The following is a 13,080-nucleotide window of genomic DNA, read 5'->3' on the forward strand; positions in this document are numbered from 1 at the left end:
TTGATTGAAATTTTCATGTTTAATCGCATAATGAAGCTGACACATTGCATTACTTCAACTGACCAAAGAATGCTTTGCCACTGATTTTCGTTTGTACTCAGCATCTGATGCCTCTCTTGTCAGGGTGCAACAATAGTCGGCCAGCACTGATGGATTCCAGTTGCCTTGATACCGCTTTTCCATGGCTGCCAAGTCCTGGTGAAACCTTTCACTGTGTCTGTCACTGACTGCACCAAGATCAGCAGGGAAGAAGTCCGAGTGCGAATGCACAAAATTAATTTCCAATGATATGTTGCATGGTTTTGTATGCTTGAACTAGACTTAAAATATTGACAGGAAATCAGAAAAATAGGTTGTGTCTAAAAAACGGTTCATGATAGGAGAATTTTCAGGTGATTTTCCTGATCAACAGCACAAAATCCACAAAGTACACCCAAAAGTGTTCAGGAAGAAAAATCTTGACAGGTGTAATTGGTCCCAACTCAAAACGTTGACTGACCATGTCTCGCCATAGATGCTGAGTTCCTCTTTGTTTGCTGAAGATTCCAGGCATTCCTCACATTTTACAAGTGAAAGATCTCACTGGAGTCACCTGAATATTTATTTTGTACTTTGATGACAGGTTCCTATCCTGGTCTTGCATTTGGATGATCGTGGATCGTGGATGAGGGAGGTTGTTTTCACTGGTAGGGGTCTGTGGTGGAACATGGCAGTGCAGGAGGACTGCTTATGCTGGCCCACCTCTGACCTGCTAACTCAGCGAAGGCTGAGACCCCCTAGTCTCCTCCCTCAACTCTAGCCTTGGAACTGGGCCAGTACGGTGGAGGTTTCAGGACATTAAAGCCTCTGGCCACGTCTGCGTGCAGACTTTGATTGAGCTACAGGGACATCACCTCAAGACTGGAGGGAATAGATTCAGAAAGGTGACTGCGTTTTTTCCCCCCCAGAGAGGAGTGAATCTGTGGTATTGCCTGCACCAGGAAGCAGGAGAGCTGCTTCGTTAATTGTATTTAAGACACAGTCAGAGAGATTTTTGCTTAGTTGGGGAATTAAGGGTTAGGGGCAGGTGGAGCTGAGTCCATGGCTCTGGCATCACTGGGGTGTGGACCGCACCAGGTGACATCATCAAAGGGGGGGTGGCACCAGCATGATTGTCTATCAAATTTTTGTGCAGCGTTTCAGCAGAAATTTATTCTTTTTTATAAAAATATCCCTCTAGTTAATTATAACAAAAACAGTTTTTGTAAGCCCAGCTGACATGTATCAGCAAGCATTGTTGTTTTTGTTGCTGCTGTGCAGATGATGTTGTAATTTAAAGGTGTAATTTTAATTTTGCTGCTTGTTTATCTCACTATTGCCCTTTCATTCAGTGATCTACGGGAATTACAAATTACGAGTAACATTTAGTACAAAAAACATCACTAAGGATTCGGTATGGTCTGGTTCGGGAGGAGGTCCGTGGGGGGGGGGGGGTGGTGGGGAGTGGGGATGACACCAGCCCTAGTGGCACCATTGATCCACGTCCAGATGAGCAGAGAAGGCTCCACCAGCCGGATGGCCAACTCTTATGTTCTTACCAACTTGAGGGATGGTTTAGTTAAAGATGAGCAGAAACAAGTTGGTCACTTTATTCCAAAAGCTGCTTGAAGTACGGAAAGCCACAATGTTGAGACAAGGTGGGTGAGACGAACAGAGGAAATACTACTCCATTTATGAATGAACCTGGTCTTGCATTGAACATATGCGATAGGTTTGGGCACAGAGATGTGTAAATTCATTCAGTCAATGCTGCTGAGCTCTCAACTTGCATATAAAATTGCCTCGTCAATGGAAATGGCCACCCTGAGTATCACGTTCTCCAGAAATGACTGGTATCTGTGTGCGGCTCATGTTCTAAGAATCAGAGCGAAGTTCAAGGGGAGGAACCAATACTGAAGCATCTAGTGAGAACGTTTGGGCCAATGAGGGCTGCAAGGTTGGTGTAGCGGTTCGCACGTTGCCTTTTCAGCAATTGGGACAGTCTCGAATCTCACGCTGTCTGCAGAGTTGGTGCGTTTTCTCCGTGCCTGCGTGGGTTTTCCCCAGGGGCTTCGGTTTCCTCCTACTGTTTGAAAGATAGAGGCTAATTGGGTGTAAATTGGACAGCATGGGCTGATGGGACAAAATGGATGAAAAGGTCACATATCAACTGCCAAAGGTAAACAAGAAAAGCAATGTTTATGGTAATACAACTGACAATGAGGGACTGGAACTGGACCGGCCACAAGTAGGAATCTTAGCAAACAGGCAGCATTTCCAGTGTTGGCATCAACCAACACACACAGCATGGACACGGAAACCACGACTGCTGCAGACTGTGGGGCAACGAGTTCAGGGCACTCCTGCATTACAGTGGGAGTGAGGGGATGCGGGGGCCTTGTTCCCAGAAAATCCCACATTGGAATTTTCAGTAGCCCGGAGCCACATCATCTGCATGAGAAATGCCAGCTGAAAATTAAACCAAAATTGAGCGAGTTCCATTCTGCAGCTGAGAGTTTTGGGCGGTGAGCTACGAGTTCCGTGATGGCAAAATGCCCTCTCCGGAACAGCCTTGACGCCAGGGTCACCTGCACCGTTGATGGGAAGGGCTATCACGTAGAAAATCTGGATGTTCGACCACTTGACCATAATGTTGGATCCACCGTTCAAGATCAAATGAAGACTAAAAAAAAAAATCACAAATCTGAGGCATGTGAGGAGATTCTATTCTCCTCATGTATTGTTTACTTATAATACGTTTAATAAAAGATAGAAATAGAAGGAGATTGGGAATAGTTTGAAAACCTGCTGTAGACTAATTAAGTGTATTTACCTGCTGTTTTAATAAGGGGAAAATAGATTGCAGTGAATGTTTTTAACCATGGGACAGTGATGTTCATATTGCAGCCACATTTTACAGTCGAATCATGTTTCTTCTCAACTCCGTAGGGCGTTCACTCTCCATCTAAAGTCTGCATTGTCTTAATGTGTAAACAGTTTGTGCCCTCTCTTGAAAGTGGACCTCTCTCTTGTGGATATAATGATGCTGGACCTCAGCGCATTCTGAAGACATTACATTTTACAAATAAGTTCAGTAATCCAACACGAATCTCTGGATTGGGAGCATGAATGCAAGATGTTTTTGTCTTTGAACTTGACTCTCTGAGATTAATTGCAGCCAATGACGTCCTTGTGGAGCACAGCTTGGTCACGATACCCTGGATCGCAGGTTGATGGTTGGCTTTAATTTTCAGTTCTACGTGGCTTTAAGAAAGGTCTAGCTTCAGTTGCACGCAAGGGTCGCGTCTTGTGACCCGGGCGCTTCATTATGAACTCAAACGCACAATAAAATAGAAAGAACTGCATGTCTCTGTTCGAAGTGTGTCTGTCTTGCCAATCGATAAGATCGCAGTCCTTACTCTCCATCTCTCCGGGTCTATGAATACTTGCAACAAGTGTCCACAGCCCATCTCTTTCCATAGCCATTCATCACTTTGTAATAAGATTAATGAAGATCAGAAAAAGGTAGCTACTTGTCAGAATAATCTCCTTTCCATGATGTGCTCTGTTAAAGGAATGTTTTGTTTATGCGCTTTGTAACCAACCAAGATCTCATCACATTGCAAGAGATACCTGCAGGCAACTGGATATAACCATCTGTGAATTTAAACTAATATCACAAGACGTCAAGTGCCAGACACTCAGCAGCCGACAAAAAAAAGGTTTCATTTGAATTACAGAGACGTGAAGGGAATGTTCTTATGACAAAAATGTTTCTCAAAAATGTAAAACAAGCAATTATATGCACCAGGATCTTGAATCAGCTTCTAATTATAACTAATACACACACTCACGATGGAACTAATACATATTTGGCTTAAGGAGCAGGTCACACTGAATATTTTCCTCAAATGTGGAGGTGGAATATGATTGGGAAGAAATGATTCATATCTGCAGTTGAAAATGTTTATCTGTCACATGTTAAAAAGAATGCTTAACTTGTCAGTAAAGTCAAAGAGTCATTCATCAGGCCTTTTGGCCCACCACCATGTCCAAGGGGAGGCCGTAGAGGGGAGAACAATGTTTAAAAGACAGGTCCTTGGATAGGAGAGGTTTCGAAGGATTATGGGCCTGTTGTGGTCGCGTACTTACGTTCGATGGGAGGAGGAGAGAGTGTAGGCAAATGGGACCTGCTCAGGAAGGCAGCGAAGGGCCTGTTTCCATGCTCTAGATCTCAAAGACTCTACCCATCTTTTCTCATACATTTACTAGTTCTTGACCAGTCGCCTTGTAAACATTGGTGATTCAAATCTAGATAACAGTTCCAGAGCAGCGACCTCTGGATGAAACAAAAACCTGCCTCACGTCCCTCCAAACCTCTTGCTCCCTGCATTAAATCTATGCTCTCCATTTTTAGATACCATTTTTAACTATTAACCCGATCTATGGCCCTTTCAATGTTGCATTCCTTAAACGTGGAATAAAAAATTTGCTATCAAAAGCTGTAGTGCAGAAACGTGAAAGGAGAATTTGATTTCAAAGTTCAATCAGCGTAAATATTTGCTGTCTATTGTGAAGTTACCGTATATGCCGGCCCTTGATCGTTAAAAATGTCACCCCAAAAATTAAGGGTTTCCTTATACACCAAGTGTAAAGTCCGAACCATAACAGCAATGTCTCAGTGCTTCCCCCGCAGGATTCATCTGCCCAGTCCGACTGCCGTCATTTCTGCGCAGGCTTTAAACGGCTTGGTAACTGAGCCAACAGTGGCTTAATTTAAAATAAACTAACAAAATTTAAACCTTTACTGGCTAATTTACTTATAAAATATTTTGTGAGTTCATATATTAAATGTGCCCAGCAGCATTACTCCACTGGTCAGTGGTTAGTGCCAGTTTTATACAGTGGGTATAGTGTAAAACCTACATTTTAGGTGGAAATTCAGGCAAATATGGTAAACAAACAATAGTCTGGAGACACTGGTGTATGCAATTCAGTACAGAAAAGTGCTGGAGAAACTCAGCAGTGTTCCTTATGTACCAAAGATTATGGAACCACCTTTTACCTCGATCATACCTTTTTTTGGGAATATTTTAAAAAATTTTTTGTACATATATTAATATCCAAATACAGAAAATGACAGCCATATAATCAGTTTGGTTTATATATGATACAATTATTTCACAAGTGAAAGGAGCAGAAGCAGGCCATTAGGCCCATCGAGTCTGTTCTGTGATTATTCCCCAATAAACCCCGCTCCCCCAAATATTAATCCCTGAAAAGAAAAAAAAAGAAACCAAATACAGAAAAGTTAGAAAAAAAATAAATAAGCATAGCTGGTTATCAAAATGTCACTTTGCAGTCAATATCCTCAAGGAGTTAGCAAGGTTTCATAAGGTTCAGGAAAAGCTCTTTATAAACTCATACCTGCTGCATGCTAGTACAGGCACCACATTTTCAAAAAGATGTGCCATTTATTCCTTAAATGATATGTGATTTTCTCAAGAGGTCGACCACGATGCATTTCTGTCATCTATCCAATCCTAAATGGGAATGATTTCAACGTCACTGCACTGCAAACACAATTTTCATATAACAAAATTTAAACCTTTACTGGCTAATTTAGTGGAAAGACGGTCGCTGAGTGAAGGGCTGACCTGAAAAGTTGGTTACGTACCATTGGGACACAAAGAATAGTGCGCGACTTGCTTTTTGTCCAGCTTTTCACAATTAAAATGATCGTCAAAGAATGAGCGAATATTAATGAAGTCAAGTAGCAGAAGAATACAAACATACAAGAGCATCTTCTAGCACCTGAAAATTGACTCCATGAAATTTAGGAAGCAAAATGAGGCTGTTTGGCCCATCGTGTCCCATGTTGAAACTAGTTCCAATTTCCAGCTTTCATTCTGTGGCCAGGTTATGGCATCATGGCAGACCTCTTCAAAACAATAGTGCATTGCAGACTCTGGCTGACCCAAGACCAAAAGACATAGGAGCAGAAACAGGCCATTCAGCCCATCGAGTCTGCCCCAACACTTAATCATGAGCTGATCCATTTTCCCACTCAGCCCCACCGCCCAGCCTTCTCGCCATCGTCTTTGATGCCCTGGCTAATCAAGAACCTTTCAATCTTAACTACACCCAACTACCCGTGGTACCAAATTCCAGATTTACCACCCTCTGGCTGAAGAATTACCTACACACTTCTATTCTAAGTGGACGCCCTTCAATCCTGAAGTTGTGCCTAGACTCTCCTACATCTACTCTGTCCACACCTTTCAACAGATCATATGTGATCCACCCTCATTCTCCTAAATTCCAATGGATACGGGGCAAGAGCTATCAAACGCTCCTCAGATGATAACCCTTTCATCCCCTGCGGACTTTCAGAGTTTTCTTTTGTTCATACTGCCATCAGTGTGAGGTCTGGAAGAGGAAGTCTTTTATTCATCAAAACCCACGGTAAAATGCACACAATCTGGAGTTGGGCGATGACCTATTTAAGTTGTCAGCACGCATAGTGAGCAAATGTAGAACTGAACAGAATCAGATGAAGATGTTTTTCAGGGCCAGGTACTAAGCAGAGCTAGCGCACCTGTGCTATTCTGGACATGTCCTGGTTTCATCGAACTGCAAGAACCAATTAAAATGTACGTGGAGGCAAAATGTTTACACGTTCTGTTAATAACAAGGATGACGAGACTTCAACTAATGAGCCGAAATTAAGGTACCTTTTGTTTTAGTCACCCAAAATAAATACTGTCTGTAGGTTCTGTGTTTAATACAGAAGATATCATGTATGTACCCCGGAGGTTATCTAAATTGTGCTTTCAGTTATTCTCAATTTGCTCTTGCATGCTGGGCATTCCTGAAGCTCTTACACACCAGTTGAACGTGGATTAGGAACACTCAATTCACAGTAAACCAATTTCCCCCTCTTTCACTCCATTGTTAGTCATTGTTCTTTCTCCTCGTTCTTCTGTGAATTTGATGCCATTTTTGACAATGCTGCAGGGGGATGTCGTGTGTTGTTTGTGGATTTTCCGATGCCTGGATAAATTTTATTTATGGACATCTGCAACAGCAGGACCATTCGATCACCTGGAATGGCTTGTACGTGTACGTGTACACGTGAGTACGTTGGAATTATAAAGTCTGCCGGTGCTGTGACAGCAGTGCAATACACAAGCGTGCTGGAGAAACTCAGCAAGTCATGCAGCGAGACCGGCTGAGGTGCTCCAGCATTTCCGTGCATTGCATAAAAACATGAACAAACATGCACCCACAACAAAGTCATTGATTTTCCCAGCCATCAAATATCTATTTCAACTTGGTTAAAAGGGAAACAGCTTATGGAATAATGGTGAAAACTAAAACAAATGATAGAGAGCAGCACGGCTGGCGTATAGTGCCTTTACAGCGGCAGCGATCGGGACTGGGGTTCAAATCCCGCAAGGAATTTTTACGTTCTCCCCGTGTCTACGTGGGTTTTCTCTGGGGACTCTGGTTCCATCCCATTGTTCAAAGATGTACCGACCGGGGTGTAGGTTAATGGGGTATAAAATGGGTGGCACGGACTTGTAGGGCCGAATTGACCTGCTACAGTGCTGTATGTCCAAATGTGAAGTTTTGCCCTAAACCTTTACCCTTTCACCCATTTCCTCTAGTTTGCATCTCACCTACTCTCTGTGCTTGTAATTTTTCCCTTACTTTGGAGACCTATTTTATTTAAGAACTGCCCAATGTTCCATTGCAAGTGCACGAGTTGCTTCTTCACCTGGAAGACCTGTTGAGCTTCCATGCAGTGGGAAGAGATAAAGGTTAGCATTTGCATCTGTGGTTGCATGTATAAATATCACAGGAACGTGGAGATGGAAGAACAAGACGTCAACCACAGAGAGATCACCCCCTTCAGAATTGTGAAAGGAGATGGGGAGGTCTGGAAGAGGGAGTCTTGGTGAATAGAGGAAGATCCATTGAATCTGGAGCTGCCAAGGTGGAGGGTAAGGGAACCTTATCCTTTTTCTAGACGGAGAGAGGGCAAGAGCAGGCGTGGGAGGAGATACAATTGCACGTTTTGTCAACAATGGTAGATGCCAAGAGTGACATTAAAAAGGAACACATCTTGAAGGCACTGGTACAGAAAACCTTGTGGTCAGAACAGATGAGATGAAGACAGAAACTTGGAGAAATGAATCAAATCCACACAGGAAAAAGGCTGGAAGGATGTGAAATCAAGGTAGCTCTTGGGAGTCTATGTTGGTGGGTGCTGGTAGCCAAATTGTCTTCTAGGATGGATAGTCAAGAAGAGATGGGTGTGAAATATGAAAGCCACCAACAGTAAATGTAAAGATACCAAAAGTTATTAGTTTCATTAATTCAGTTGTGGTCTGAAGAGCAAGTAAAAAAATGTTCTTGGACTTGTCAAAAGGTAATAAAGTTCAGCAGAATAGTGTCAAAAATTCTAAAGGTGCCAAATGACATTGATGGTTAAAATGTGTAAATTGACTACAAGTCAATGACTTTCTCCAAGGTTGCGTTTCAATCATTTGTCGAGGTAAAAATAAATTTTCTTTCATTGACATAATTCTTAAATTTGCTACTATATTTCTGTTAAATCAATAGATTTCAGAATTTGAATTGGAAATATACATCACATTTCAAATATCCATCTCTTTTATCTAAGAACTGCCCAATGTAATAAAACCATGATGGTGGTAGTTAAATTTCCCTGTCCAAGCTTACACACATACACTCATATATGCCTACAGCCTCTTACCACAGTTTTCCATTGGTATTTCCACAATGTCGAGGAGATCTGGATATGGCCTGTGCTCAAAGTCTGGAGGTCTGATATTCTGGGCACAAAGTAAATATTCAAATGCAACACTGCCCCAATCACATTTTTAAATAACTATCTTGAAAAAACATTCTTTGAAACACCGCTTTGAATCCACGTTACTAATTACCATTTTGTAAATTTAATTGGCGACAGATATTGAGTGGATTTACTTGTTGTAATCTGGACCATGTGAGTTTTTTTTTGGATGTACAGAATCTTATCCTTGCCATTCATGACAAAAAAAAATGTAGTTTAATTAGTTTGGGTATAAAAGTAAATATAAATCTTTATATAAAAGGATGTTTTATTATATTGAATTCATATTTACTAAAAACACAAAAGATCCAGAATCAGGACAGTGAACAAATTCCAATCTTTGACAAAGAGAATAAATACAAATACATGATGTTATTTCTTTTCATTCCATACATCAGTAACAAAAGAAATCAGATGTTGCCAGGTGACAGTCAGTTATGTGTCAAGGTTGCTTAGTGACAATGTTCCTGAACACCAGCCTTGGGTCGCTCATTTAAGCTTTAGTAATATATTCTTCTCGGATCAGGAAATCGTAGATCTTTCTTGTTTTGTTCACATCTATTTTAATCAAAGTCCTTGCCTGGGCTAGCTTCAAGCCACCTAATCTGCTGCTTTCGTTCATTAAAGCTGACTTGTATTCCAAGTATGCTCCAGGAACCAATCTCACCATCTGACACAGCTATGAGATAGGTGGGAGTGGGGGGGGGCGGGTCAGAAAAAATAAATCAATCCACAATTATTCCAACATATATTAAAAGTTTCACTTAAACCTCCCCCAATTATAGGAAGGTTATGAGACTGAGATTGATAAAATGCCTCACTCTAAATATCAGTACAAAAATCCCCCATTATCTGGCACTTATGTGGGGGGATTGGTAGATGCCTGCTAAGTGAATTTTCCGGATGCGTGGGATTGCATTACCAAAATTTCTATTTTATGAGCATTGTTGAGATTTGTCTTTCTAATGCTATTCCTAAAAGGCAGAAACTAAAAGTATCAAGTTAACCAGCAACACATTAGCCGAAGGTAGCCTAAAGAAACTGGAAGTGACCGCTGACATTTTATTCAAATTGATTCTCTCCAAGACAGACGTGAAGCACACCGCTTGATCTGTTTTTACAAAATACTAAACTGACCAATTCTACATCAAACCCAAGCCAGCTAGGAGCAGATGAGAACACACAACCCAATTTGTAGTGCCATCTTCCAAGACAGATGTGTACAGCAATCTATTCTTCCCCCGTACAATAATAGCATGGAATAATCATTACTCTACCACACTCACACAACCAGACCCAATTAAATTCAAGACAGCTCTTCTACAAAAATCTCCTCTTTAAAGCACACCCTCCCCCACCTCCAGTTTAAATTCTATATGGAATATTTTGGAGGATCAAGGACCAAGAACTTATCCCACCCCTCTCATAATATTAGGATTTTATATTCCCCAGGTTAGAAGCATAGAAACAACTGTCTGTACCTCTTTTTCTTTATCATTGAGCTTCTCTGTTCCAGGTAGACCCGTGAGGTTCAATGGAGGTGCATTTCTCCTACCTGCTCCATCCATAATAAAAAAAAGGAAAATAAATGGAGTTTCAGTAAAGAACATTGCCACACTAAAAGCAATTTTCTATTCTTCATTGTATGGTAAGTTTCATCAGCTGATAAAGTCGAGTGGAAATTGTTCTGCAATTTACCAACAATACTTAGAGCTTAGTCATGAAAATGTTAACAAACAGTAGTTCTCAAGAGAAGTACATTTAGAATAGGGTGTGCTGTAGAAGTGAAGTGAGCAATATTATACGGTTAAGCAGATGGGACCCTCATCCCTATATTAAGAAGGAATCAAATGAATAGAAATACTTTATCAAGAGCAATAAGAATGGAGCAATAAACCTGGCTTTGCAAGTTATGCTCATTTCCTGTGGGTAAATTAGAAACTTGAAATTAGTGAATTACCTGATCACTTTAAAGTTGGTAACAACTGTAGGGAAGACAGAGCCTGAAGCAGCAAGATCCACACCACTCTATTTCTCTGAAGGGACTCTCTTTTGCTTTTCTTTCTTATTTTAATAATGGTGCTGCATAACCCGAGGCCTTTCTTTGCCTTTGTAGGGTAAAAGATTTTTGTACATCTGACAATAAATTGGATCTTGATGGGAGAGAAGGGAGCAGAGGATTACTGTTGCAATGGCAGAAGTATTCTACTGGGACAAGAGGGTCAATACTCAAATATGATACATTTGAGGAAACTTGCATACGACTGGGAAATTCAGCATTCTCACTGCAAAGATATAATTTAAAGGACCATGGGTTAGACATAGTTTGTCTACACTTAAAACTAATTCTCAAACTCATTCTTCCTTCAAACAACAGTTGCTGCTGAGACAGATTGACCGCGTACCCTCTTGCAATCACGGAGAGGTTCCAAAAATAACCTGGGCGCAGCTGCTGGCCTATCACAATTAAAGCTGCCTAATATGCTAAACACATTTAAAAATCACTGGGACACCATTTTGCAATTCTCCAGAGGGAATACTTTTGTCAAACCCGACCTTGGGGGGGGGGGGTTTCTGTTCAACTGGAGCTCATGCAGGAAAGGGTCATTCCTAGAATAAAACATACAAAATTGGTGGGAAATATTATCCGTGACCTAGAGAAGAGGGAAAAATAGCTATATAAACACTAAACTGAGAATATCATGTGGAATTCTTTCAGTGATGTATTACATTAAATGGTTTTCAATAAGTGTGAGAATTTCTTGGATGACAGTATTTTTAATCGAGGTTAATCTTAAATGACATGCTTGGTAGTGGAAAGACAAATTAGGATGCTTGATGAGATAAATAATGTTCCTATTTAAAGCAGAAACCCAAGTATTGCTACAACTAATTAGGGCAAACTAATAAGCAACAAAGGCAAGCATTTGCTTGAACAGTAAAAATCTAAATGATACAAGGTCTGCAACACTGAATTGAAGGCATGATGTGAATAAAAGGCTTTTAAGAGCACCCTATTTTAAAGCTCATACTCCACTTCAAATGGAATGGCAAACCTTTCCTATCTCTACAGTAAATATTAAAATGCAACAGTGCAAGTTGCAGGGAACTGATGACATTTTTCTATTTACACTGAAATTTTAGAACAAATGAATTTCTATCATAACAAAGAGAAATGAATAACCCAGAGCAGAATAGAAAATGTGCCTGAAACAATTTGGTCCTTATTCATCATGTTTGCAAGTTAGTTGTTTCTGTTCAGAATGTGTAAACCTAGTGTACACAAATATGATAATTTATTGGATCAGTGAAACCTTTGTCTCATGCCATCCAGCAAGAGTGTACGACTCCCAACTATTTGTAAGGCAGATGGGGAAGTGAGCACTAGCTAGTTCAGCAGGTCTAATCGCCAACATATGCTCAATTCACTTTCCTGCAACGAGGAAATCAGAGTCCAAGTTAAGGAGAACCTTGTGCACTTCACATTCCTAGCCATGAACAACAGCTACTCACCTGCAGAAGAAATGATTGGTGCCACTGGGTTTAGTCCTGAATCACTGAAAAGCAGTAAAAAATACAAAAATAATCAAACTGGTGTATTTCTTGAACTTGAAAGTAATTTCTTCCTAGGAAAGTAGGGAGTTGCCTTATTTAAACTAAAAAAAAAAAGGCCATTAGAACTCAGTGAACTCTTATGTGGCTGAGCTGGTATCTTCGGCAAGGAGACAACAGTAAACAGGCACTTTTTAAAGATAGTTACAAATGAACTTCAGTTGTTTTAACTGAATGAGCTGAATGTGGATGCATAGGCTCCTTCCTAGTGGGATTTATTTGGTCTCCCCCAATATATTTCATGCTAGTTTAGAACCATAGAACAATACAGCACAGAAACAGGCCGTTTGGCCCATCTAGTCTGTGGTTCTGCCCAGTCCCTTTGACCTGGACCTTAGCTATGCTCCATAAACCTCTCCAAATTTTTCTTAAATGGAGCTCTCTGCGTAAAGAAGTTTCGCCTAATGTTTCCTTTAGGATGGCATGGTCCGTGTAGTGGTTAGCGCAACGCTGTTACAGTGCTAGCAACCTGGGTGCTAATCCGGCTATCCCCGTGTCTGCGTAGGCTTCCTCCCACTCTTTAAAACATACAGATGTTGTAGGTCAATTGGGTGTAATTCGTCAGTGCA

The 13,080-nt window shown here is 40.9% G+C and overlaps 1 protein-coding gene across 5 annotated transcripts in view; it reads right to left on the minus strand.

The window, feature by feature from the left end:
• Positions 1-2,769: 2,769 nt before the first annotated feature.
• tada2a (transcriptional adaptor 2A) overlaps positions 2,770-13,080 on the minus strand; it is a 34,220-nt gene continuing 23,909 nt past the window's right edge. The window contains exons 13-17 of one of the 5 annotated variants that reach the window (XR_011348515.1): positions 12,413-12,456; positions 10,381-10,454; positions 8,801-8,879; positions 5,446-5,561; positions 2,770-3,583 (exon numbers count right to left, since the gene is read on the minus strand). Coding sequence is in view for 4 of the 5 variants with exons in the window: in XM_069910436.1 (XP_069766537.1) it covers positions 9,393-9,578; positions 10,381-10,454; positions 12,413-12,456 (304 nt within the window). In the remaining variant the exon portion in view is untranslated. Of the gene's footprint in view, positions 3,584-3,755; positions 5,562-8,800; positions 8,880-9,149; positions 9,579-10,380; positions 10,455-10,487; positions 11,053-12,412; positions 12,457-13,080 lie in introns of those variants that run through there. The other 4 variants (XM_069910437.1, XM_069910436.1, XM_069910440.1 and 1 more) reach the window with 4 other exon arrangements.

This window comes from Narcine bancroftii, chromosome 14, assembly GCF_036971445.1.
Source record: "Narcine bancroftii isolate sNarBan1 chromosome 14, sNarBan1.hap1, whole genome shotgun sequence".
In the NCBI taxonomy this organism is placed as follows: domain Eukaryota; kingdom Metazoa; phylum Chordata; class Chondrichthyes; order Torpediniformes; family Narcinidae; genus Narcine; species Narcine bancroftii.